Consider the following 26,508-nt stretch of genomic DNA (forward strand, 5'->3'; position numbering starts at 1 on the left):
CGCCATCTGTTTACCTTGCGGCTGGGCGCTGGGCAGGGCCGCGGGTGGGCCGTCCTGGAGCCGGCTGCGCCCTCCCGGATAAATAGGCCCCGCGGGCCTCGTGGGCAGCAGAGAGCGAGCTGCAGTCCAGCTCCCCGCCGCCGCCATGGTTCCTGCCGCCGCCTGCGTTCTCCTGCTCACCCTGGCCGCCCTCGGCGTGTCGGGTCAGGGCCAGATACCACTAGGTAAGCCGACCCTTCCCCCACGCGTGGCCTCGATCCCCTACCACACCGGAGGACCCATGGGGCCTAGGGTCGCGGCTCCTAGGGGCCCGGGGACTGTTCGCCGGGACGTGCAGGACGGAGAAAGCAGGCAGCAGGGCAGAGGAACGGAGGGCGTCCCGGGTCCCCGCCGAGGCTCCGAGAGCACTGGGGTTGGGGGTCCCCAAACCCCGACGCCCCATCAGCGCCCCCTGTCGGCGCAGGTGCAGATCTAGGACCGCAGATGCTTCGGGAACTTCAGGAGACCAACGCGGCGCTGCAGGATGTGCGGGAGCTGTTGCGGCAGCAGGTGCGGGCCAGGGTGGGGAGACAGGGAATGCGCGGAGAGAGGCCTGGAAGAGGAGGCGGAAGGAGGATGGGAGGAGGTCCCGGTGGAGAGGGAGAGGGTTCTGGGTACCAGATCCGGGGAGGAAGCTATAGAAAAGAGGGAAGGGGGAGTTCCAGGAGTAGAAGGTTCGGCGAGAGAAGGCAGGGGTCTGTAAGGGAGAAAAGGAAGTCCCAGGGAGGGAGGGGAGGGGCTGGGAGGATAGGGAGTCCGGAGGGAGGGGACGGGGGTGTTGGAAGGAGTCTGAGGGAGGGGAGGGGGGACCCAAGGGAGGAAGAGACGGATAGGTCCACGCCGACTACACCCCGTGCCCCTTGCACCGCAGGTCAAGGAGATCACGTTTCTGAAAAACACAGTGATGGAGTGTGACGCGTGCGGTGAGCGCAGCTGGGGCGGCAGAGACGCGGCAGGCGGGAGCTCGAGAAGAGATGGGGAGACGGAGACAGAGACCGCGGAGGAAAGACTAGGAGGAAAAGAGACAGGAAGAGACGGAGGCTGACAGAGATGGAGAGATTGGATGAGGGATGGAGAGAGACGAAGGAGGGGACACAGAGACTATGGGAAGGGAGATGGCGGACACGCGAGAAGAAGCAGAGGCCGTGCGAGAGATGCAGGGAGATGCGGAGACGCTGAGGGAGAAGCCGGAAACGGACGGGCACGGAGATACAGGGGAAACCTGACGGCCAGGGAGCGTGGTGCGGGGCGGGGGCGGGGGCGGGGGCGGGGGCTGAAAGCCCGGGATCTCGCCACGCCCGCAGGGGCGGCCCCAGGAAGGGACGTGGTCCGGGTAGACCCTGCCCCCGGGGCGGGGCCCTGACCGGCCCTCCTGCACTCCCCGCAGGGATGCAGCCCGCGCGCACCCCGGGGCTGAGCGTGCGGCCCCTATCCCAGTGCGCGCCCGGCTTCTGCTACCCGGGCGTGGTCTGCACTCAGACCGCAAGCGGCGCGCGCTGTGGCCCCTGCCCCGCGGGCTTCACCGGCAATGGCTCGCACTGCGTCGACGTCAACGAGGTGCGCTCGCCCCCCTCCGCCCCGACGATCCCCCTAACGCCTGCCCCACGACTACCCACCTTCCCAACAATCTCCTCCCCCGATGAGGGCACTCACCCGGAGGACCCCTTCATCTCGGGGGGCGTACGTCCAGACGACCTTACCGGCGGGGGGCACCCACCCCGGCCACTTCCCTCACCGCCAGTGACGCCGGTCCCGCCAACCCCTTCCGTAGCCAGGGACGCCCGCCCCGACCACTCTCCCACCGCCTGGACTGGCCCTCCCCAAAGACCCTCCTCACCTCCGGGGCTCACAAGCCCCAGCGACCCTTCTACCACCACGAGGCCCCCGCCCGTAAGACCCTTCCACCGCCGGGCACGCACGCCCCGACGACCACTTCCTCCCTCTGCTGGGGACGCCCGCCCTCGCAATTCCTTACCCCGCCCTTGAACAACCAGCCCACGCCACTCCCAGCTCGCCCCTCTCTCCGCCAGGTCGCTCCCCTTCCCCTGGCCGGATCAAGGCAAAGTCGTGTCTCACCCCTGGGATAGTGGCCTCTGCCCCACAAGGCAGCCCCCCCCCAAGTGCTGGCTAATGGCCTGAATTTTCTAAGCTCAAGCCCCCAAAATCCTGAGGCGCCGCTCTCGAGGGGGCCCACCTCCCGGATCCTCTGACTCTCCGTGGCCCTTCCTCCCCCAGTGCAACGCCCATCCCTGCTTCCCCCGCGTCCGCTGCATCAACACCAAACCCGGCTTCCGCTGCGAGGCTTGCCCGCCGGGGTACAGCGGCCCCGCCCACGAGGGCGTGGGGCTGGCCTTCGCCAAGGCCAACAAGCAGGTGAGGGCCATGGAGGGGTGGGCGCCAGGAGGGAATGGGGGGGGGGCTCATTTTGTTCAATAAACTGGTCCTCCAGCCTTGCGGCCAATTTCCTGCCTCGCTTCAGCGGGAAGGGGTGGGGACCGCGGCCTGGGGGATGGACAGAGTAAGGGTCCTCATTAGGATGGCTGAGGTTGGAGGAGGAATGTAGGGGAGAGGTAGGATACAGAGGGGACGTGAACCCGGTGGGAGGTCTGAGGGTTTGTGCGTGTGTGTGTGACCTCTGCGCCCCCTGCCATCCAGGTTTGCACGGACATTAACGAGTGTGAGACCGGGCAGCATAACTGCGTCCCCAACTCCGTGTGCGTCAACACCCGGGTAAGGCCCGGGAGGAGTGGGGAAGGATGGAGACACTGGGGGTGGGTGCGAAGCGGCAGGCAGCCCAAGCTCACTGCCCACGGCCCCGGCCCAGGGCTCCTTCCAGTGCGGCCCTTGCCAGCCCGGCTTCGTGGGCGACCAGGCGTCTGGCTGCCAGCGGCGCTCGCAGCGCTTCTGCCCCGACGGCACGCCCAGCCCGTGCCACGAGAAGGCCGACTGCATCCTGGAACGCGACGGCTCGCGATCGTGCGCGGTGAGTGCGGGCGAGCAGGGAGGGGCGTGGCCTGGGTATGAGGGGGTGAGGTGGGCTGGGATGGGTGGCGATCACGCCGGGGCGCCAACTCGCTATCCCACCCGCAGTGCGCCGTTGGCTGGGCAGGCAACGGGCTCCTCTGCGGCCGAGACACGGATTTGGACGGCTTCCCCGACGAGAAGCTCCGCTGCTCAGAACGCCAGTGCCGTAAGGTGGGCGGGGTCTGAAGGGCGTGCACGGGGCGGTGATGGGCGGGGCTCGCTGGCCACGCCCCTCACGCCCGCTGTGCCCGCCCCTAGGACAACTGTGTGACGGTGCCCAACTCAGGGCAAGAGGACGTGGATCGCGACGGCATCGGAGACGCCTGCGACCCGGATGCTGATGGGGACGGGGTCCTCAACGAGCAGGTGGGGCCTACGTCGGATCCTAGGCAAGGCTGGGTGGGGATGTGGCTTGGGTGAGGGAAGTGGCCTCAGAGGATGTGGACTCGGGGGTCCGGGAAGGATGAGGGCGGCTCCGCGGAGGAGGCGGGGCCTCGGAGATGGGCTGGTCTAGGGAGTGACATTTGCCCCTCCGGGCCTGGTTCCCCCCCCCGCCCGCCCCCGCCGCCCCCTTAACCGGCCCTGTCCCCCAGGACAACTGTAAGCTGGTGCGGAACCCAGACCAACGCAATGCGGACGGCGACAAGTGGGGTGATGCTTGCGACAACTGCCGGTCCCAGAAGAACGACGACCAAAAGGACACAGATCAGGACGGCAAAGGCGACGCCTGCGACGACGACATCGACGGCGACCGTGAGCGCTGAAGCAGGGGGGAGAAGAGGGAACCGGCACCGAGGGGTGGGGCTTGCCTGAGGGCGGAGCTCGCCTAATTTTGGAAGCTGCAGTGGGTGAGCTCGCCTGGGCTCTGGGGACGACCATAGACTGTTCTGGCGGGCAGAAAAACGCAAGCTGGGACAGGACGCAGAAGGTAAAAGGCAGGAACATTGGAGGGGGGGAAACGTGGGCCCTGTGTCAGATGCTGCAGGGAGTAGTAAGTAGGAAAACAGACGTGAATCTGGAGTTTAAGGCCAGGAAGGTGCCCATTTTATACCTGGGGCAGACATGTAGGGTGGTGCATTCACAGTGCCAGCGGAGGGTCCCCTTGAGCTTTGCCTGTGAGATGACAGCCAGTCCCCTCACCCATCGTCCATTCATTACGTCTCTGAGGCTTGGGCCCGTAAAGGAGCACTTGATTTAACTTTGTAGCTACTGGGAGCCAGGAGAGGCGTGGGACTCTGTCCCAGGCTAGTCCCAGGTTTGCAGCTGCCTTGCTGAAGTCAGCCTTGCCCCTCCCCCATCTTGGGATCCTTGCTGTCCCCCTGCTTCTTGCAGGGATACGAAATACGGTGGACAACTGCCCAAGGGTACCCAACTCAGACCAGAAGGACAGTGATGGTGACGGTGTAGGAGATGCCTGTGACAACTGTCCCCAGAAAAGCAACGCAGACCAGGTGAGAGCGGGCTACACACCAGCTGGGTTAGATCCCCGAAGTGAACTCTAAACTAGTCTAGACTCTAGTCTAGTTAAGAAGACTGAAATCCAGTCTAAGCATGGTGGGGGTGTCCCATGGGGGTCAGGATGACGTTGGCTCTGGAACTGGGTGTGGGTGGGAGGCTTGTGAATTTCCCTGCCCTGATTTTGGACTCCTGCATCCACCCTCCTCAGAGGGATGTAGACCACGACTTTGTGGGAGACGCTTGTGACAGCGACCAAGACCAGTAAGGAGGCCATGTGGGGTGGGAGTGGGGACCGAGGGTGGGAGGCTCCGACCCAGCACTCTGGGAAATCTCACTCTGTGTCCCACTCACCAATTCTAGGGATGGGGATGGGCACCAGGACTCACGGGACAACTGCCCTACAGTACCGAATAGTGCCCAGCAGGACTCAGACCACGATGGCCAGGGTGACGCCTGCGATGACGACGATGACAATGACGGAGTCCCCGACAGTCGGGACAACTGTCGTCTTGTGCCCAACCCAAACCAGGAAGATGTAGACCGTAAGGCAGGGGATGGGGCCTGTGGTGGGATTGAGGCTGGTGTGGCAACCTTGGCAGTTATGGGCGGGGCTGGGACGTGGTGTGGGCGGGACCGACAGCAGGTGTGGGCATGACTAGGCCTTGAGCGATGTTGGCGCCGACCCCACCACCTATGTCTCTCAGGGGACGGTGTGGGCGATGCGTGCCAGGGCGACTTCGACGCGGACAAGGTGGTGGACAAGATTGATGTGTGTCCGGAGAATGCCGAGGTCACCCTCACCGACTTCCGGGCCTTCCAGACTGTCGTACTGGACCCCGAGGGCGACGCGCAGATAGATCCCAACTGGGTGGTGCTCAACCAGGTTGGGGCCGGGCCCAAGGCAGAAGGTGGTGGGAACGGGTCTGAAGCTGGGGGCGGGGGAACCGAGGGCCCACGCGGCCCTCCTGAAGCCCTTTTTCCTTTCAGGGTATGGAGATCGTGCAGACCATGAACAGCGACCCTGGCCTGGCTGTGGGTGAGACAACGAGAGGGACTAGGCGGTGCAGCCAACCAGATAGGGGGCGTGGCCAGGGGCGGGTCTGAACGCAGGAACCGCAGAGCCAGCTTGGGTCTGGGGTCAGCGGCTGGACTGTTCTGGACTCTGAAGGAGTGTGGCTAGAGGCTGTCAGCCGACTCAGGGGCGTGGTCATGCTGCCTTCGGCGGTGGGGATGGGGTGGGTCTGTGGGTGGGGATCTGGGGCTAGGAGGCAAGCTGGACTCCGAAGCCACGGGGGCGGGGTTGGACGCACCAGGGCCCCCGGTGGGGGTAGGGATAGCGTCCTGGAACCTCACTGGTACCCTCCTTCCCCCAGGTTACACGGCCTTCAATGGCGTGGACTTCGAAGGCACGTTCCACGTGAACACAGTCACAGATGATGACTATGCTGGCTTCATCTTTGGCTACCAGGACAGCTCCAGCTTCTACGTGGTTATGTGGAAACAGATGGAGCAGACATACTGGCAGGCGAATCCCTTCAGGGCCGTAGCTGAACCCGGCATTCAGCTCAAGGTGTCTGTGGCCCTACCTGACCTCTCGGTCTTTGTGCTCTCTAGAAAGCCCCAAATCCTTCCACGGACTCCCAAAACCTTTACAGCCCTGTCCCCAGCATCAAGCTACAGACCTCAAAGTCCTCCCAGCCACCCCCCTTTGGATTCCCACTGGCCCTCAAACACTCCTCCCAGGCCCCCAATCTTCCTTTGGGCCCCAAAACCTTCTTATGGAACACTAAACTTTCCTTCAGGTTCCAAATTGTACTGCAGGATCTGTGGGCCCTAGTATGTCACTGAAACGCTGCAGCAAATTCCCCAATCCTCTTATCCCATGGACACCCAAAACTTTCTAGAGGTCTCTAAATCCTCTTGCGGACCCCCTCCAAATCCTCTCAGACCCCAAACCTGTCCGTGGACTCCCAAATACTCTAATGAGATCCCGGACCATCCCTGCCCCCAATATCCCACCTGCAAATCTCCACGTGACCCCTAAGAAGGCTTCCTTGCAGGTTTCCCATCCAGGCACCCTAACCACCCACCCGCCACTGCCAAGACGTACGGCTCCCCACCTGTCCCACAGTGCAGGGTTCTGGGGCTCCAGTAGCCTGTGCAGTCTCTGACCCTGTTCCTCTGTCCCTGGGCTTGGTAGGCTGTGAAGTCCTCCACAGGCCCCGGGGAGCAGCTGCGGAATGCACTCTGGCACACAGGGGACACAGCATCACAGGTGCGGCTGCTGTGGAAGGACCCCCGCAACGTGGGTTGGAAGGACAAGACATCCTACCGCTGGTTCCTGCAGCATCGGCCCCAAGTGGGCTACATCAGGTCGGGATCTCATCCCTTGCCAATGGACCAGGAGTCCCTTGCTCTGTCCTGGCTCCTAGAGATTCAGGGGGCCTCAGTCCCCTTATCTGTAAAATGGAAATGATATGGGCAATTAGAATGAACTATGTTTGGCTCTGGGACATGACACTTCTCCTGGGACCCAGGACACAGCAGGTCCTCACATAGAAGGTAGGGTCCCACTAGCTCCCTGTTTCTCAGTCCCCACTCTGCACGGCCAGAAAGTCCAGGCACTCTGGTTAGCACCTGCTGTGTCCATCCTCTCACACAGGTCAGAAGCCCTACCTGCCCTGAGTGTGGTCCAGGCGGTGGGGGGGACATGGCCCCTACTCCCAGATAGGAGGGGGGACCCATCTTCCAGGGCAGACGCCAAAGTCTCAGAGGGGAGAGCTTAGCCCAGGGCCCTGCCTCACTGTCCTATCCTCTTCATAGAGTGCGGTTCTACGAGGGTCCTGAGCTGGTGGCCGACAGCAACGTGGTCCTGGACACAACCATGCGGGGTGGCCGCCTGGGGGTCTTTTGCTTCTCCCAAGAGAACATCATCTGGGCCAATCTGCGCTACCGGTGCAATGGTGAGGGGAGTGAGCGTCCTGCCAAGGAGGGTGGGGAGTTCATCCCGCCCAGACTCACCCCAACTCACCTGCTTGCCCTTTCTCCCCAGACACCATACCAGAGGACTACGAGACTCAGAGGCTTCTGCAGGCCTAGGGATGGGGGTGGGGACCCATTGCTGGAAGATGGCCACCATCGTGGCTACCCTCACTGCGACAAACAGGGAGCTTGGCACCCGGCTCCAAGAGGTAGCTGCCCTAGAGGGGCTCAGAAAGGACAAAATAAAGTGTGTGTGGTGGAGTGGCTGGCTGTGGTCTCTACTGCAGAGAGATTGGGGGTGGGGCCTCTGAGGGAGGGCTGAGCAGGGACCCCAAACTCAGCTTGCTGCTGACACCCCTCCTGACTGGCTAGGGCCCAGCAGCCTGACTAGGAGTGTCCAACCCTGATGTGGGAGGCCTTAGGCTTGCTGCTGCATCCTATCTCCATGAGGTCTCAGGCCTGGATCCCCACCATTGAGTGCCTGCCCCAGGATCCTGGAGGGGGTGGGTCCTTCCCCTTCCAGACAGGCCCAACTAGCTGGCCAGGGGTGGGGGTGAAGGGCTCATGCCAGTGTGCCCATATTCGTGTCTGTGTGTGTGTGTGTGGGGGGGGCACCTATGTGTGGTTCCCACCAGGTATACCTTACTAGGTCCATGTTTCATCCCCAGTGTGGGGTGAGGAGCAGGAAAAAAGGGGAGGAGGCAGAGACGAAAACATTGGATTTTTATTATGTTTCATTACAAAGGATGCAAAGGTACAAAGACAAAAGCGTCCACGCCAGAGAGGATGGGCAGGGGCCGGCCGAGTGCGCCCTGAGCCGCCCGCCCCCACCCGCCATGGGCACCCAACCCACGGCCCACGGGACATCCACAGCAGAGTGTACATGCTGGGGAGGGGGGCAGAGCCAGCCTGGGGACAGAGGAACACAGGCGGAGCAGGGCTCGGACCAGCAGGTTTGCATATATCAGTGGTGCCGCCCAGGGGGGCAGTTTTCTATGGCGGGGCACAGCGGGGTCAGTGGACCTTGGCTGCCAAAGCCCCCCTTCTCAGGGCCTGGTGGCAAAGGCCACGGCTGTGTCCACCTATCCCAAGTGGGCAAGAGGTCAGAAGTGATGGGCTGGATGGGTTGGGCATCAACTGCCCCCAAACTCCAGAACCCTGCGAGATGGGGGTAACACCACTCCCGGGATGTACCACGTGTCCCTGGCATCTTGGGACAGGGTACTGAGGGCTGGCCAAGAGGACAGAAGGCAGAGGGAACTGTCTGGAGCCAGCATCACTCTGACGTTCAGCCCTTACTCCTGACCCTGCCAGGGAAGCTTAAGGACTCAAGACCCATGGGTCTGAGCCAGTGATAGGAGGGAAACTGAGGCCCGGGTCACAAGGATCTTTTTCCAGTTGCCACCCCCCATACCTCTGAGAGTACCCTAGCGCCCAGGCCTGGGTGGGGGCAGGTCACCTCACCTCCCTCCTGGGGAGTGGCCACTTTGGAGAGAATATGTCTGTGGCCAGTTGCCTGTGGCACACGGAGGGTTATAGAGGTGCCTGAACCCCACCCAACCAGGAACCCTGGAGGCCAAAGGCCAAGAGAAACTATGGACTGAGACAGTGCAGGCTGGGCAGAGCCTGATGGGGGAATGTTCCAGGAACCCCCAGTCACACACCGTGAGACTCCCAGGAGGCGGGGGCCCAGGTTCCAAGGAGAAAGGAGCAGCGACAAATCTGGATGCCCCCATACCTAGGCAGGCCTCCAGCAATGGGGGAAGCATGCATTCCCCACACCCCCGGAGCTCTGCAAGCCAAGTGGGAAGGGCTCAGGTGGCCACAGCTCCCTTACTTGGAGCACCCACAAGAAGTGACAGGACAAGTCCAGGGGCACTGGGTACCCTCGACCTTGCAGCCCCCACACCCTACCCCCACACTGTAAGTACTGTGGCCTCTTAACCACGGTTCTATGAGAACCCAGGGCGGGTGATGGGTGCTGCTGCTGCTTTGTCAGGACCAGGGTAGGGGGTGAGGGCCCCCTAATACTACCAGGCCTTACCACACCCAGCCTGTATCCAGGAGTGGGGATGCTTCTTTGGGAATGCAGAAAAACCAGAATCCAGTTGGGGGTGGGAGTTTGGAAGGATATTTGAACCAGCTCAGGGTTGGCGGAGATGTGGAGGTCTGGGGAGGGGGGCTCAGCTCCCCTGAGGGCCCATCGAAGGACAGCCCCTCATAGGGGCTTATCAGGTCCAGGATGCCAGATGCGGGGGAAGGCAGCCCCTGCTGCCTGAGCCCCGCCCAGCTCCCCCACAGACCTGGCACCTGCTCCCGTCCTGCCTGACCAGGCTGCAGCTAGCACCTGGCATACAACCTGCAAACCGTACACCCACCCCTAGACATAGGAATGGACATAGAGCCTTCTCACCCTCTGTGTGGGGGTCTCATGGTGTCTGACATCCAGCCTTGCCTGCTCCACTATGACACATGGGCCTCACAACAGGGCCCACCTGGCTAGGCAGCCTCCAGGGAGCGCAGCCACCCAAAGAAATCAGGCCACACACAGTCAGAACCCTTCTTCCCAACCTCCAAACCCCAGAAATAGACAAGATCAGAACGCAGCTGCAAAGGCAGGACCCCTGCCCTTAATGCATACCCCTGGGGCAGGTGGGTGGCTCAGAAGCCAGCAGGGAGGTCTATGTGGAGGTGCTGCTGTGGCAAGGGCCACAAACACACACGGCTGTCCTTCCCTTAGGCCTGGCTGGTCCCAGGGAGTCCTATGGACCGCAATGGCTGGGCAGATGGGACCCACCATAATTTTGCTCTGGCTTGGCCCCCACAGGGGAGCGCAAACAGTTTTTGGATGCCGTTAGCTGTGGGCCTCTAACGTTTGCTGAAAGGTCAATCTGCCTCCTGAGCTTTCCACGGAGTGTTCAGAACCCCTTGCCCCAAAGGGCAGGCCACCCCCAGCCCTTCCTGCCCAGTAGAGTGCCGGGAGGAAGCAGGGTATGTGAGAACAGGGAGGCCGCTGCAGGACGCCCTGAAGAGCGCTGCCTACCTTCCTCCTGGAAGGACTCAGTGGGGATGGAGGTTGGCATGGGTACCCGTGACAGGGAACACAAGTCTGACAAGACCCCTTCTCCTCCCCAACGTCAGCCCTGGACACTGTGGAGGGTGACTTTGATGGGTACGTGTTGAGGGGACAGGGGCATAAGCCCTCTTCTCTGGAGAACACAGAGAGGGGCTGATCCCAGGCTCTACTTTGGGCCACAAGTGTCCCTGGGGGTAATAAACTCACTGTCTTGGGGGCTGGGGAACAGAGGGTAAACTGAGGCAGGCGGGAACATACTTGCTTGTTCCCGGGGCAGAAGTTCACACAGCTAAGAAGACTGAGATTGGGAGGACTGGGGGGCAGTGGCGGGGGGACAGACTGGCTTGGCCTCTGACTTCACGTGGGCTGAGCATTCCAGGCCTGTCCCGAACGAGCGAGCAAGCAAGCGAGCACACAGGCGGCGGGTCTATATACAATATTCAGGGGCCCCGGCCCACCCCTCATGGCGCAGCTCGCCTAAAATCACAGTATTTTCACATCACAAAGGGCTGGTTCCCTTAGGCTGTCCTGTTTCAGGAAATCTTGGCAATTCAAGAATATTTAGTAGAGAAGCAATATTTAAGAAATAAGCACAATCCCCCGTTGTAGACCTCAGGAGGCCTGACCAGGCCCAGGCAGGAGTGTGAACCCTTTGGGGACACAGGGACATCTGGCCACTGGCTCCTGGCTGGGACCCCCTCCCTAGGCAAACTGCACCTATGCCCGTCATGGGCCAAAGTGGCCATGTAAATACAATGTCACCTGTGCCCCCGGCCCAAGGGATGTGGGACATAGGCCGCGGGGGGTGGAGGCCCTCCCTCTCATGCCCATCTGCACTGAGGACTGGGCGCCGAGCAGACAGGAAGGATGGGCTGATGAGGCTCCTTCACAGGGTCCCCGATGCCTTGTTTGAAAATTGCATCCAGGAAGGTTGCTTGTAATTTTATTAAGGCCATTTTTTTAAAAAGTTCTACACACAAGTCTAATGATAATCAAACTCTTCTATGTACATGTAGTTTTTCTTTAAAAAAAAAAAAATTCTCTTTGCTCCCAGCCCCTGCCTCAATAAGAGGCTGGGCCCTCGACTGGGACGGACTGACCCCGTGTCCCCAAGCCCACATGAGGGCAGCAGGGACCAAATGACTGAGGAAGGAACCTTCTTGCGCCTGTGGCCGCCCAGTCGCTTGGCCATGTGCTAACAGCCTGGCCCGGGAACGAGAGGGAGGGATATCGCTGGGATCAATTCTGGCTCCCACAAGGACGGAGCCAAGGGCTCTCAAGACCTAGAGGCAGTGGCTGTAACACCACAGATAAATTATGCACCGAGCAGAAGGTGCCAGCCCAGCCTGCAGGCCAACGAGCCAGCGAGAGCTCGAGATCCAGCTTCGAAGGGACGAGACAGAAGTTTCCACCTCAGAGCAGCGGACAGAAAACAAAGACACCCTGCCACTTTACCCCCAGGCCCTGGGGGGCACATGGACAGCCCCCAGCATGGCGGCCAAGCCCAGATGGTCACCTCAGCCTCCAGAGCCACTTGGAAAGCTGCCACTACAAACACACTGCTCTTTGCCTCCGAATCCAGCCCTGCCAGGAGGAGCCATGAAAGGGGTGGCTGGAGGGGACAAATGTCAGCCGGTCCTCGGGGGTGGGGTTGAGGGAGAGGGCAGCCTCATCACGGGGGGGTGTTAGGGCAGAGGGGCTGCAGCTGCTGCCAGCCTCGGGGTCTGGGACTAGTCCTCCCTGAGGACCGGCAGGCACCTTGAGGATGGCCAGGCAGAGGTGGATCTTCGAGAGACCCTTAATAAAAGCCGTGGCTCCTTCCTGGGAGTCTGCCACATGGCTGGAGTGGAGGCACCTCCGGCCACTTGGAGCTTCTGCCAGAGACCCTACCAGGCCCAACCCGCCCTCACTCAGCCCTTCCATTTAGAGATAACGTGCGCCTTAGCTAAAACGGCCAGAGACGCAGCTCAGACCCGGCAGGCAGCAGATCGCTTCCAGTTAGCTTAAAAAATATATAACATGGGATTTCTGGAATAAAAACATGCTCTCAGGCAAGTATTGGATTGAAGGAGTCAGCTACTCATCTACAACCAAAGTGTAAATACAAACCAAAAGAAACAAATAAACAAAAACACAACAAAAATACCCTGGCCACCCCCTCCCCACCCCATTCTTTAAATAACAGTAACAGTGACCACGGTACAGAGAAGAAAAGATGAAAACAAGTTGAGAGATGAAAACAACCCCCAGAAATAATCCCTGCCTCCACATGCAAGCCCTGGCAGGCCCCCTTCATCCTGGCCAGGGGCTTCACTTTCAGGGCAAAGGTGGCCATAGAGGGATCTGGCTGGGGGTGGGCAAAGCGGGAGCACGGTCCCGGGAAGATTTAGCTGCTTTGCATGCTCTGTTCACACCTTGTATAGTCTACCTCCATGGGACGGATTCTAGCATTCTCTGAATGTGCTCAGAAATATAAAAGACAGCAGTCAAAATAGTGTTTATTTCACTTTGTGTCTGCCCCTCTCTCTGGCACCTTCTCCCTTTGGCAGGGTGGGGCTGGCTCGCTACCTAACCTTGGGCTGGGGGTGGCGGGCGGGTAGGGGGGCCAGGAACGAAGGAAGGCAGTGAGAGCTGGACAACAGTCGGAAAATGCACCTCAGCCCACCGCCGCCGTGGACCACAGCGCCCCCTCCAGGCCGGCGGCCCTGCCCAACACGCTTTCCGCATTTTACAGGGGGACGGCTCATGGCCCAGGGTGGGGGGCGAGAGAGCACGCGCAGGGAGGATCCGCGGGGGTGACACGCGGCCTCCCGAGGGAGGTGGACAGCTGAGGGCGGGCGGGTGGGCAGGGGGCGCTTGGCGGCATTGCAAGCTCAGAATCACAAGCTCGGCCGTTTGCGAAGGACGGAGCGCGGCCGTCCCTGGGCTCAGGGAGACGCCGTCGGGACCACTGACCGGCGGGGTGATGGAGCCGGGGGCTGGGCGGCGATGTGCCAGATGTGCAGCTCACAGACGGTCCATCCGGAAGGTGTCCTCGGTGGCCGGGTCGGCCAGGACCATGTCAGGGTCGTTGAGCATGTGCAGTCCGTCCAGGGTCAGGGGGTCAATCTTGAGTTCATCCAGGGGGAACTGGTTGTCGGAGTCGAAGCTGACATCACCGACTCCGGCCAGTGTGCTGGTCAGTTCTTTAGAGAGGCTGGGAGGGGACTCTCCCGTCACTGAAGGGGAGGGCACAGGACAAAAGTCTCAGTGTGGCCCTGGCTCCCTGTTCTCAGGTCCTGTGCCTCCAAGCCCCCCTTAAAATGCTCAGGGAAGAGGGGCTTGGGCCACACCAGGGGTGCTGACCTGGGGGTTTGCCAGGAACTGGCAAATGTCTAGGGACATGTTTAGTTGTCCTGACTGAAGAGGGAATGCTGCTAGCATTGGGTGGGTGGAGACCAGGGAGGCTGCTCAGCACCTCAGAATGCACAGGATTGTCCCACCACCCCAGGGAAAGATCCAGCTCCATGTATTAGTAATCCAAGGCTGGGAAGCCCTGGGCTAACACCTATGTCACAAACATTCAGTGTGAGCGGTAAGGGGCAAGGGCCTCTCCTGCTCTACCAGGATATTTCCTCCATGTGCATCACTGAGAAGCAAGCTGGGGTGTGATTCCCCCCCCACCGCCGCCCTGCGAGACCCAGATTCAAACCTGGACTCTTTCTTCCACTTGCAGTGAGAAGAAAGGCCTTAGTTTCTCAATATGAGACAAGGGCATAAAAGTCCTGGTCTTGGGACGCCTGAGTGGCTCAGCGGTTGGGTATCTGCCTTCAGCTCAGGGCGTGATCCTGGAGTCCCAGGATCGAGTCCCATATTGGGCTTCCCGCATGGAGCCTGCTTCTCCCTCTGCCTGTGTCTCTCATGAATTTTTAAAGATTTTATTTATTTATTTATGAGAGACACAGAGTGAGAGAGACAGAGGCACAGGCAGAGGGAGAAGCAGGTTCCATGCAGGGAGCCCGATATGGGACTCGATCTTGGGTCCTCAGGATCACACCCTGGGCTGAAGGCAGGCGGCACTAAACCGCTGAGCCACCCAGGGATCTCCAATAAATAAACATCTTTAAAAAAAAAAGCCCTGGGCTTTCTAGGCTTTGGGGGGCAGAAGGGCCTAAGTTTTCTTGTGCATCTGAAGCTACTGCCCCCAAAGCATCTACTGCAGACTGATGCTCACACCCCTCAGGTAGGGAGGAAGCACTACACGTCGTGGTTGGGGGGCGCTTCTGGGCACAGGCGTCTCCATCCTGGAGATGTTAGTGGGACCACGAGGGGGTGTCAATCTTAATCCTGAGACAGTCCTGGCTTGTAAGGAAATCGCTTCTTTCAGTAAAACCCAGAATCTACAGGATGGGGCAGGGGCAGCAAAGGGTCTGGGTTCTATGCTACATGGAGCAGGGACTTACATATGTGCTATGCATGTCCCTAGACGTCTGGGTGCTGTGCTTAGGCTGTTTGGGGATTCTCACTGCAGTGTGTGTGAGTGGTTGCATGTATGCTGGCTGTATGTGACAAGCCCTAGCAAGCAGGGCTCACCCCCTAGTCACCATTATACTCAGCTAATGGGGTTCAGGGACCTGGGTAGCAGAAGCAGGGCAGGGTGAGTGACTGGCTCTGTCCTCTTCTTGCTCTGACCATGGGGCACAAGAAGCCTGGTCCAGGGTCCAGTGTGTCCCCCGGGGCCTATTCCACAGCCCAGCAACAAGTCAAAGTTGGTGGGGTCTGGCCTTCTTTGAACCAGTCTTAATACAACTCATCCTGCAGGGCAGGAGCAACATCTCCCCTGAGAACAAGGCCTCTTGAAGCTGCCAGGCCCCATGGAGGCACTCTGCCCAAGATGCCCATCCAGGATGCCACGGCCAGGTGGCCTCACCTGTGAGGATGATGTTGGGGATGCTGCTATGGCTGGGGTAGCCAAGCTGCTGCGTGTCTGGCAGGCTCCCATGGCTGCCTGTGAGGCCCATCATGGCCGCCTGTGAGTAGTTGAGTGTCGAGCCCGGGCTGTACAGGCTGCTGGAGCTGATGGCATTCTCCATCATGTTGAACTGCTCCAGCTGGGGGGAAGCACACAGCATGAGGCTGGCCCTGCTGAGCCCCTGGCTATTGCTGGCTGGCTTGTCCTGCAGCAACTGGGACCAACTCCTCTGCAACAAGCCCAGCGCCTGTACTCAGATACTGAGGGCGCTGTTGAATATAAAACTCTTACCCTAGGGTCTCCCCCTCCTCCCTCTCTGAACCTGCCCAGGTGTGTCCACACACGGCCCCTTCAGGGCTTTGCTGGATGGATGGATTGATGGAAGGATGGATGGGTGAGTGACCTGCTCCAGGAAGAAGCCAACCCTACTCATGCCCACATGCCCTTGACCCTGACCTCTACGCAAAGCCAGCTCCACCTCCCGGCAAACCCACATGCACAGCCCACGCTGAGGTGCCAATGCTATAGCCACTGCCTGTCCCTGTCAGTGTTCACTGCCCACCCTCCTTACCCCTCTGCTGTTGGCCTTATTCTGTGGGCCAGGCACAGGTGCCTGGGGAGGCAAAGCCAAGCCACCCCTATCCAAGGCCTGGGACAGGAGGGAGCCTTAGGAGCGAAGCTCACGCCCGAGGGGCGGGCGGGGTCCGGGTAAGCGTCTGCTGTGGGCGCTGTGACCCGGGCACCCGCTCACCTGGTGGGACAGAGCATTGGCCTGCCTGGCCGCCATCTGCTGCTCATAGTACGAGTCCCCAAACACGCTGCCCAAGGTGGAGGAGTGCTGCAGACAGAAAAGAGGCCTGCTGTCATCACGGTCCCCAAGACCAGGTCAGGGACTGCTGGGGCAGGGGATCTCCCACAGGCTGGTTGTACCCATAGGGAGGCCCCTGAAACCCCCCGGGGAAGATGCTCAGGATAAAGTAGGTTGAGCATCTATCTCAGGCCTCCTGGGAGAGTCCACACCTTCCAGGATGGAGGAGTGCCCCCTCAATCCCAGGATGTTTCTTTTCACTACCTGCTCCTGGGGGGCCTCTGTACCCCAATATCCCCCAAAGCACCTTCTACCATCTCCTCTACTTGAGCTCAGGTATGAGTGAATCATGTCTCCATCAGATAGAAAACAAGGGGGCCACAGGAATCAAGAAACCCCCCTGACAGGTTCCAGAGAAAAGCATTGACTGGGGCCAAGGTGTGTGCGTGGGGTGCTCTGAATTTCAGCATGGGAAGTGCACTTGGTGACCCTTGTAAGGCCCCCAGGGAGACATGGGACATGGTGGCAGTCCATATACACGTGGACAGGATGGGTGCACAGAGCCAGATGCCAGCTGAGCAAGCACAGGACAGGCACACAGAAAGCTACCTGCCCATGGCTGCCTGCCTGGGGGACCCCAGGGCCCATGGGTGGGCAGGGAGCCCAATCTCCTGCTCTTCTAAGGCCAGCTGGGGGCCAGGTCTGCTCCTGGGAGAAGAGCAGGGGACTAGGGACCCTCACAGGCAGTAGAGATGCCAAGAAAAGGAGCTTGGAGCCCCTGCCAGAGAGAAATGGCAGAATGGAGCCTGGTGGGACGTGGGAGGGAGGAGAGGCAGCCAGTGTGTGGCCAGAGCTCACATGAGGCACCAAGCCTCAGGAAACACAACCACAGCCCAGACCCAAGTCTGTTTCCTCCTTGGTGAGCAGGCTGAGAGCAGAAAAACAGCCAATTTGGCAAAAATGTCACCTTTGCCCTCAATATAGTCAGCTTCAGTTTTGGAAAATGGGGCTGCAAGGTTGTGGCTAGGTTTCCCCACAAAGGAGGAAGCAGGTCTGTTCTGGGATATGTTTCCATCCCCATGGCCTTGGCGTCAAAGAGGCCTGTCACAAGCAGGGGACCTAGGTTAAGACTTCTTTTGTGAGGCTGCCATGAGTTTGCAGAAAGGTCCACTCAAAATGGAAGGGAGGAACACAGCACATAGTACTGAAGGCCAGCTGCTTAAGGCCCACGGTACAGTCAGACAGATAACAACGTCCACTTGAGGCTGGGTAGGCTGGGGAGGGGAGGGGAGGGGAGGGGAGGCCCAGGCCCACAGGACCACTGAATGCAACCTGGGGATGCAGCTGCAGTGCGAAGCCACCCAGCCTCCACCCGGCACGGTCTGCCCCCCAAGTGAGTCTCTCGGTCTTCTTAAGCCCATGTCTGGTTGAGTCCAGACAACCTGACAGCCTCCTTTGCAGCACCAGTGACTGGATGGACAGACCAACACACAGACATAGGCTTGACGAGACAGCAACACACTTTTTGTCTAGGATGGATGAACCCCCTTTGGTCTTGGCAAATCTCTCCTGGGACAACTGCTCCACCCTTGAATCTCTGTCCTGCTGCCTGTGTAAAAAGGCACATTACTCAAGGACCCAGAAACAGGCCCCACCTGCCATTTCCCCTGCCTGGACCCCTTCTCCCATCTCTCAGCATCCCATGACACTCCATGACCAGACTAGCCATTTTTTGGGAGCCACAAGAGCTGGGAGCTAGCATGGATGTATCGAGAGCTTGCAGACACCAGGCTGACCTCTGGCCTGCCCTGAGCTCACTGATGCCTCCCCACCTGCCTATGGAGCAGAAAGCTACACACTGATGGTCCCAGCAGGACCCCAGGCCACTGCAGAGGAGTCCTAGGAGAGCCCCTCCTACAGCAGGTGGAACCATGAGGGCAGCCTTCCTGAACATGACGCCCACCATCTCAAAACACAGGGCCTAATTTGGGTGCACCTCTGAGAACTGGGGAAGTAAGGACAGCAGGGCACATCCCCTGGGACAAGGGAGCCCGACATTGTTCTTGCATGGTCCTGTCTGGTGGAATAGCTTCTCTCCCCTCCTTAGCAGGGAAGGAAAATCCTATTGTCCCTGGGGCCAAGAAGGAGGCTTCAGGGCCTGGGGCACTGCTCTTTCGCAGCAGCTCCTGGGAGTCTCTCAGCTTGGTGACATTTTGGGGACAGAGAGGCAGGGTCCTGAGGAGGCTCTGCAGTATGGAAATTTCGAGCCCAGATGTCAGCTTTGTGGGCACCTCCTCTCCTCTGGTGGAATACTCCAGTCAGGATTCAGCCACCAGGTGAGTGGTGCTAAGGGGAATTCTGAGGTACCTGGATGGGGGTAGGTATGCATGTATGTGTGCCAGGGACTGGGGTCCAATTGTGTTGGGGGAACACCCAAGTCTGATGGATGTGGTCAAGCCCTGCCTGTGGCGTGAGGCAAGCCTCAGTCTCCTCATCTGTTGAGATGGGGACACAGACCCCTGAGAAGCTGTGGTGCCACTCAGAGGAGCTTCCTTTCAGGACATGCCTTCCTGTCCTGAGGCAGAGGGGAGAAGAATCTGAGGAGTCAGGGTCCCAACCACAGGCCAGCCATCACCTCAGCTGTGTCCCAAAGCAGGAGGAGAACCCCTCCAACTTCTGGAAGTCTCGTATGGGCAGGTGCAGGTGGGGCTGTGTGCACGGGCTGTTTGACACATGCTCTGAGCCACACGCTGAGGTGTCCCTAGCTGCTGGGCAAGAAGTCAGGGTGTGGCCAAAACTAAGGTGACTAATGCGAGTGAGGGGCCCACCACCTCCAGATAGGACTTTGCGAAGGCCCCAAAGACAGTGGGGACATGGCAGCTCCTGGGCTGGGCCTGGCGGGCAGTGCCTCCTTCTCCCTGCCCTGTTGGGAGTGGACAAGATGGGATGCAATGAGGCGTGAGGCACAGGTGGTGGGGGACAGATACATGGGGGATGCAAAGCAAGGCTGGAGTGCAGGGTGCTGGGAGAGGGGAGGCGGCGTCCCTTACTTGCGGGGAGCTCCCAGGGGAGAAGCCTTGATTGGAGACAGGTGAGGTGGGAGACTGGTTAGCCGGGGAGCCGGCACTAGCACGGTACTGCTGCAGAGCCGGCGCCTGTGACAACAGACAGGTCAGGACGCGCGAGGGGCCCCAGGCCTGGCATCCTGGGACTGGCCATTCCCCATTGGGCATCCCCCCAAGACACCTCCCACCACCCATCAGGTGAACAGAGTGTCAGGAGTATCTGCAAGAGGTGTGGACCCCTGAGCCCTGTCTGAGCCTGGGGTCTTTTGGGTGCCTGCCTCCAAACCCAGCACCCAGAGGGCTGGGGGGATTGGTCGGAGAACTCAGCTTCACGGAATCACACAGAGGGCTGTGGGAGGGGGACGGCGGGGTCCACCTTGACTCAGCAGGCTTCAGAAAACCCCCATGAATGCACACACTCACCCACACCCACATACATGCACACACAGCCACATGTGTGTACATACAACAAACACACCCACACACAGGCGGGCATGGAAGGCTGGGGCAGGGAGGTGCTGCCTTCTGCTGCCGACTCTGGGCAGCTCCCTCGGCTCTCTGAGCTCCATCTCTGTGCTCTAGCACATCCTGTCCACCACGGGGGGTGCTGGGACCAACAGCAAAGGCCATCTGGGGCACGCCCCAGAATAACCAGTCCTGGGCAATCACTATCATTGGCATCACTTGGGACAAAACTGACTGGTACACTGTCCAGAGACCTCCAAGGGGCAGCAACCTCAACTGAAGGACAGAGGGCCTTAGCTTCTCACCAGGGGCAAGATGGGCTGAGTCAGGACCGACTGTGTGCCTCTGGACAAACTGTCTGACTTCTCTGGGTCTATTGTTTACTGCGGTCTGGATGCCTAGCCCAGGGCCCCATAAATGCTTGATCACCCCGATTTCCTCAGTGGCCTGTTCTGAGTAGTCTGGGATAGGGACTGAACCTATCCCGGAGGGGTGGCGGTGGGGGACAGATACATGGGGGATGAGCAAGGTATCAGTGTTTGGAGGTGCCAGCACAGTCACTTGGCAATGACTGGCTGGGGGCTTCTCAGAGTTGAAAAGAGGGATATTCTTGCTTGCCTGCGCTAGCAGGTACTCAAGAAGAGGCTACAATCCCAAGGGAGCCAGATGTCCCTGGTGGGGTGCCGGGCAGCACACTCACTGGCCTGAGAGCCTGGGGAGGTAATGTCTGTGTACCTGGCCCGGACACCCATGCCTCCATTGTCTGCCCAGCTCAAACGTGAGGCACCACTGTTGGAGGGTGTCAGGGAATGAGGTAGCCTGGCAGGCTCCACCACCAGAGCTGCCTCCACACCAGCTGTGTTTCTGACAAAGAAAAAACTTGCACACTTTCCTGTCTGGGGTACCCCTGGGGTCTGCCCTATGAGGAGTCAGAGAAGTTTGGAAACAGGTCTCCATTCACCCACCTGCCTAGCTCAGGGGGACCTCGTCTTTGCAGAGCACATGATATTCTGATGACGTTTATCTTGGGGTTGGCAGCCAATGGCTGAATGGAGAGGACTTGCTGTACCCCAAACATAGTCCCCGTACCTTGGATATGGCCCAAGGTAGCTGTGATCACCCCCTTCCCACCAGGGCAAAAGTCTAATCAAGAAGGCTTGGGGTATAGAAGTCAAACCAAGCACCCATTAACCTGAGCCCAGGAAAGGGGTCCCATGGGTTGAATGTCCCTCTTGGCCCAGGGCACTGTGCACTGCATGAACCACAGTGGGGGCTTTATCCCTTCTCCCCCTCCAAGTTCCCCTCCATCTCTCTGGCTCCCAGAATCTGTTCTCCAGGCCCTGAGAGCTCTGTGTCCTCCCCGCCTCCAGGTGAGCCATTGCAAGTAGCAAGCGCTGAAGTACTGGACAGCAGGGGCCATGGGGGAACCTTGGCAGCCAGATACAGGGTGGCCCGTCTTGGGTGAAGTTTGGGGCAAAGGATCTATGCTTGGAGTCTCCACTTCCTCATCTATACATGGGATGACCTCAGCCCAGCAGTGTTTGCCTCAGCTCTGACCCCTGGCCACCCTGGCCTTCAAGTGGAGTCTCGAGGAGGCTTCAGTCAGATGCCTGAGTGTCTTTGGGCCTTGGGAGCCCAATGGGGGTCTCCCACAGTTCCCTGGATCCTCCTGCATGAGCCCCCCAGCCAGGCCCCACAAAACCCCATCCTAGGCTTACCGAGGTAATGTCGATCCCCATTGGCGGCTGGCCCGGGTTCTCTGGGGGGGACTGGGGGAGAGAGGACGGTACCGTGACCGCGAGTGGGGGCAGCTGAGGGCCCCGCGTCAAGCTGGCACTTGGCATCAGGGGGCCGCCTGGGGGGAGGCCGACGGGCACCTGCGGGGGTGGCGGGGGCGGCTGCTGCTGGGATGCGGGCGGTGGTGGTGGAGGGGGCTGGGGCTGCGGCGGCGGTGGCTGCTGGGAGCCTGCCTGGGTGAAGAAGGCGTAGGGCAGCTGCTGCTCCAGAGACAGGGCATCCATGGCCACAGCCTGGGGGAAGAGGAGGGTGTCAGGTGGGAGGCTACTAGGCAGTAGGGGCCAGACTGTGAAATACCTGGTCCCTAGGGATGCTCTATGGCCTAACACGCTCAACAAAGATATCACAGATAAACAAAGTGACATCCAGACCCCAGACAGGGGAAGCACAAGCCTAGAGAGGGCAGGCCTTGTCCAGGGCCAGAGTAACAGGTTTGCCTGTGGCTGGACAGGGCCTGGACTTCTAATCCAGTTGAAAGTGCTCTGCACCCAACAAAGTTTTCCTTTGTCTTTGCCACACACCAAGAGGTAGGCCCCACCTTCTGTACCCCCTCAGACTCAGGAGGTCCCTGGCCTCACTGACCCATAGTTTGCTCACTGCAGGCAAGCCCAGGGTGCCACACTCCCAGCAACCCAGCAAGCAGCCTGTGCCTAGCCCACTCTGGGCAGGGAGGAGTTAGAGATGGTGTGGATGATACATGTGCTGGTGTGGCCACTTGGTAATGACCAGCTCAAGTCTTCTTGGAGTTGGACAGAGGAAAAGTTTTCCCTGGTTCGAGGGAAGCCTCCACAGGAGACTGCATGTGACCAGGAGCTACAGGATCTAACTCTTAGCAGAACGCCCAGCCTCTAAGAAACGATGGTTACTTCATGAACAAAAATGGAGTCTCTAGCAAAGGAAAGCAGGTCTAAGGGAGAAGAGCAAAGGAACAGGGATCACAGATGGAGAGACTGAGGACATAGTGCCCAGATTTAGATCCTGGTATGAACAAGTAGAAGGGAACTGGGCCTAGGTCTATCAGAAGATACAAAGCAATGCCTGTCAGTTTTGTTGGAGATGGATAATGCCAGTGAGGTTATGTTAAAAAAAAAAAAAAAGAAAAGAAAGAAAAAGAAACAAAAAAACAACAAAAATGTTATATATTAGGGATCTTTAAAAAGTAAGATGAGATGGGCAAATTCCTAGAGACACACAAACTACCAAACTGACCCCCCCCCAAAAATAGAAATCTGAATAGATCTATACCAAGAAAGGAGATTGAACCAGTAATCAAAAACCTCCCAATGGAAGATATTTGCAAGTGACACAGCTGATAAAGGGCTAGTATCCAAAATATACAAAGAACATACAAAACCCAAAACCCAAAAATCAAATAATCGAATTAAAAATGGGCAGAAGACATGAACAGGCTTTTTTCCAAAGAAGATGTACAGGTAGACAACAAAGATGGAAAGATGCTCAACCATCACCCATTGTCAGGGTAATGCAAATCAGTATCACAATGAGACCTCACCTCACACCTGTGAGAATGGCTAAAATCAAAAACACAAATAACAGGTGCTGGTGAGGACACTGAGAAAGGGGAACACTCCTGGACCGTTGGTGGGAATTCAAACTGATGTAGCCACCATGGAAAACAGTATGGAGGTTTCTCAAAAAAGTTAAAACTAGGGGCGCTCAGGTGGCTCAGTCTGTTAAGCGTCTGCCTTCAGCTCAGGTCATGATCCCAGGGTCCTGGGATTAAGCTCCGTGTTGGGCTCCCTGTTAAGCGGGGAACCTGCTTCTCCCTCTCCCTCAGCTGCTCCTGCTACTTATGCTCTCTTGCTCTTTCTCCTCTCTCTCTCTCTCTCTCTGTCTCAAAAAAAAAAAAAAAAAAAAAAAAAAGTTAACACTAGAACTACCCTACAATCCAGCAATCACACTACTAGGTATTTACCCAAAGAATACAAAAATACTATTTCAAGGGGATACAAACACTCTGATGTTTATAGCAGCATTAGCTACAATAGTCAAATTATAGAAGCCCCTCAAGTATCCATTGACTGATGAATGGATAAAGATATGATATATACAAAATAGAATATTATTCAGCCATTAAAAGTGAAATCTTGCCATTTGCAGCAACATGGAAGGACCTAGAGAGTATAATGCTAAGTGAAATAAGTCAATCAGAGAAAGACAAAGACCATTTGATCTCAATTATATGTGGAATTTAAGAAACAGAACAAATGAGCAAAGGGAGAAAAAGAGAGAGAGAGAGACAGAAACCAAGAAACAGACTCTTGACTATAAAGAACACACTGCTGGTTACTAGAGGGGAGGTGGGTGGGATGATGGGTGACATAGGTGATGGGGATTAAGAGGCACACTTGTGATGACCACTGGGTGTTGTGTGGAGGTGAAAACCTCTCAGTGAAAATTGGCTCAGACCAGTGGCTTTGCTGGTGAATTCTACGAAATATTTAAAGAATTTACACTCGTGCTTCTCAAATGCTTCCAAAAAAACAGGAAGGAACACTTCCTAACCTGTTTTATGATTCTAAACTAAGTAAAAAAGAATCAAATTACTGAAATCAAAAATGAAAGTGGGTATGTTATTATCGACGATAGAGAAATAAAAAGGCCTATGTTATGAACAGTCGTATGCCAGCACACTGGATAACGTAGATGAAAGAGACCAATACCTAGACACACATGAGATACCAAAAAAGCATATGAAACAAAATTATGGTAAATTGAAAAAAGAAAAAAAATCCACCTCTCTAAACATTTTATTTTGGAGAATTTCAACTAGATCCTCGAGGGAAAGTAACACAACAAAAAACACCCACACAATCTGCCCACAACAGATACAGGAAACTCCAGGCCAGCAAGTCATGCTCTCCGTGTTTGAAATTTGACAAAAGCCAAAAGTGTTGGGAACCTTTGTCTTCAGGCTTCTATGGCCCCCAGGAAGTAGAGGGAGGTCTCTCAAAGGGGCAGAACCAGCCACACCTCCCCCACCCCACCACGCCCTCACACCTGAGTGATGGGTGACAGCTGGGAGAGGGTGGGTGACACCTGCTGGGCCTGCTGCCTCCTCGCCTCCGTGCTCAGGGACAACGGGCTGACACCAGCTGGGCGGTGCTGTGGTGAGGAGCCTGGTGTGCTCATCCCTGAAAGGGAGGACAGAAGAGAAGGGTGGGCATGACGCTAGCCTCCAGAAGGCTGCTCACACATCATGATAACTGCTGAGAACAGCCCAATCCAACAGACAGAATCTATTGTGTCCTGATCACCAAAGCCATGGTGCCCCCTCCAAGGCCTCAATACCTATGTGGGCTCTGCTCTCCTTCCTGACCCATCTCCAAGCTGCCCAACACTCTCCCACTAATCCTGCCATCTCTCCAAGAGGGGTGTCTCCCACAGGCCCTGCCAATCAGCACTTCCCTGTCTCTGGACCACCACATGATTGGCTCCCAGACAGACAGGTGACCAGACTGGCCCAATGAGAGCCTGCCCTGGGACTCTGGATGGAACTCAAGGGGGGAGGTCTGGAACTGTGTAGAGGGAGCATCACGTGGCTGCAAGCAGAAGAGCCAGCTAGAGAATCAGGGGCTGAGGGATAAAAGCAGCACCTGAGCCCCTGATCCAGCCATACTGGTGCTTCCTGGTTTTGCAAGATAATCAATGCCTTTTCAGGATGCCTGAGGGGCTCAGTGTCTGCCTTTGGCTCACGGCAGGATTCCCCCGGGTCCAGGATCGAGTCCTGCATTGGGCTCCCTGCATGGAGCCTGCTTCTGTCTCTGCCTATCTCTTTCTCTGTCTCTCTCATGAATAAGTAGATAAAATCTTAAAAAAAAAAAAAAAATCAATGCTGCCCCCCTCCCTTTTCTTATACCTAAACTAGCTTAGGGTTTGGTTAGCTTCAAGAAAGCTGGTCCTGGGGGCACCTGGGTGGCTCAGTTAAGTGTCTGCCTTTGGCTCAGGTCATGATCTTGGGGTCCTGGAATGGAGCCCCACATCAGGCTTCCTGCTCAGTGGGAAGTCAAGTTCTCCCTCTGCCCCTCCCCCAACTCGTGTATGCTCTCTCAAATCTTTAAAAAAAAAAAAAAAAAAAAAGCTGGGTCCTGTCCAGACACTGTAGTTTCTATAGAGCCTCATGCTCTCCTTATCGTCCTTCAACAAAGTTGTACTTTCCTGTCCTGTAACTGCTCCTTCAGCTTGATCTTCCACCTCCAGACCTGTGTATCTGGCAGGCCTCCCCCACCTCATGTGCTTTCCATGCTAGACCATCAGCCCTGCTAGAAACTCAGTTACTCTTTACCTTCTTCCAATACCCCTGTTCCTGACTGAGCCCCTGCCAGGAGGGCTCCATGTTGCTCCTTTCCTCACCTCGGCCCCTGCCCTCAGCAATCCTATCCCTAGATGTGTCTGTTGTGAAGGAGCTGAGTGAGGTCAAGTTCAGTATGGCAGCAGTTGGAACCTGCTGGGTTATCCTGGGGCACTGTGCCAGAGAGGCAACAGGCCTCCTGATGCTTGGGAGAGCCCTGGGGGCTTGGCCTGATCTCCCAGACTTGGTTTCCTTATCCTTGAGATGGAAATGATAACAGCCACCCTCAAGAGTTCACTGCAAGGGCTGTAATGAGACTGGGAGCAGGCTCTGAAGACAGTCTGGCCTGCAGTCAAGGCAGATGCAGGAGCCTGACTCACCCAGGGTAGCTGGGCCCATTCTGCTGAGGGCATCAGATCAACCTTGTTCCAGCGGGTGAGACAGCAGGTTCACAGGCCAGTGGGAACGCACCCAGCACACACCGAGGGGAGATGACAGGCAGCCTTCTCTCCACCCAGGGCCGCTGCTCAC

The 26,508-nt window shown here is 57.9% G+C and overlaps 2 protein-coding genes across 9 annotated transcripts in view; one reads left to right on the top strand and one right to left on the bottom strand.

Moving 5' to 3' along the window:
* Positions 1–70: 70 nt before the first annotated feature.
* COMP (cartilage oligomeric matrix protein) lies at positions 71–7,764 on the top strand. Its single transcript, XM_077859320.1, has 19 exons — positions 71–224; positions 464–549; positions 911–962; positions 1,427–1,596; positions 2,275–2,412; positions 2,695–2,769; positions 2,864–3,022; positions 3,130–3,234; positions 3,322–3,429; positions 3,657–3,816; positions 4,396–4,514; positions 4,730–4,782; positions 4,882–5,063; positions 5,226–5,404; positions 5,509–5,557; positions 5,895–6,091; positions 6,722–6,894; positions 7,345–7,484; positions 7,574–7,764. The coding sequence occupies exons 1-19, from the start codon at positions 146–148 to the stop codon at positions 7,618–7,620; spliced, it is 2,271 nt and encodes a 756-aa protein (XP_077715446.1). The 5' UTR covers positions 71–145; the 3' UTR covers positions 7,621–7,764.
* A 445-nt stretch (positions 7,765–8,209) lies between these two features.
* CRTC1 (CREB regulated transcription coactivator 1) overlaps positions 8,210–26,508 on the bottom strand; it is a 79,242-nt gene continuing 60,943 nt past the window's right edge. For 2 of the 8 annotated variants that reach the window (XM_077859328.1, XM_077859326.1), the window contains 7 exons: positions 24,687–24,820; positions 21,746–21,898; positions 21,587–21,637; positions 19,389–19,493; positions 16,282–16,368; positions 15,489–15,669; positions 8,210–13,797 (listed from right to left, as the gene is read on the bottom strand). In XM_077859328.1, coding sequence (XP_077715454.1) covers positions 13,586–13,797; positions 15,489–15,669; positions 16,282–16,368; positions 19,389–19,493; positions 21,587–21,637; positions 21,746–21,898; positions 24,687–24,820 — 923 coding nt within the window. In that variant the 3' untranslated portion in view covers positions 8,210–13,585. Of the gene's footprint in view, positions 13,798–15,488; positions 15,670–16,281; positions 16,369–19,388; positions 19,494–21,586; positions 21,899–24,686; positions 24,821–26,508 lie in introns of all 8 variants that reach the window. The other 6 variants (XM_077859323.1, XM_077859321.1, XM_077859322.1 and 3 more) reach the window with 5 other exon arrangements.

This window comes from Canis aureus, chromosome 19, assembly GCF_053574225.1.
Source record: "Canis aureus isolate CA01 chromosome 19, VMU_Caureus_v.1.0, whole genome shotgun sequence".
Lineage (NCBI taxonomy): Eukaryota > Metazoa > Chordata > Mammalia > Carnivora > Canidae > Canis > Canis aureus.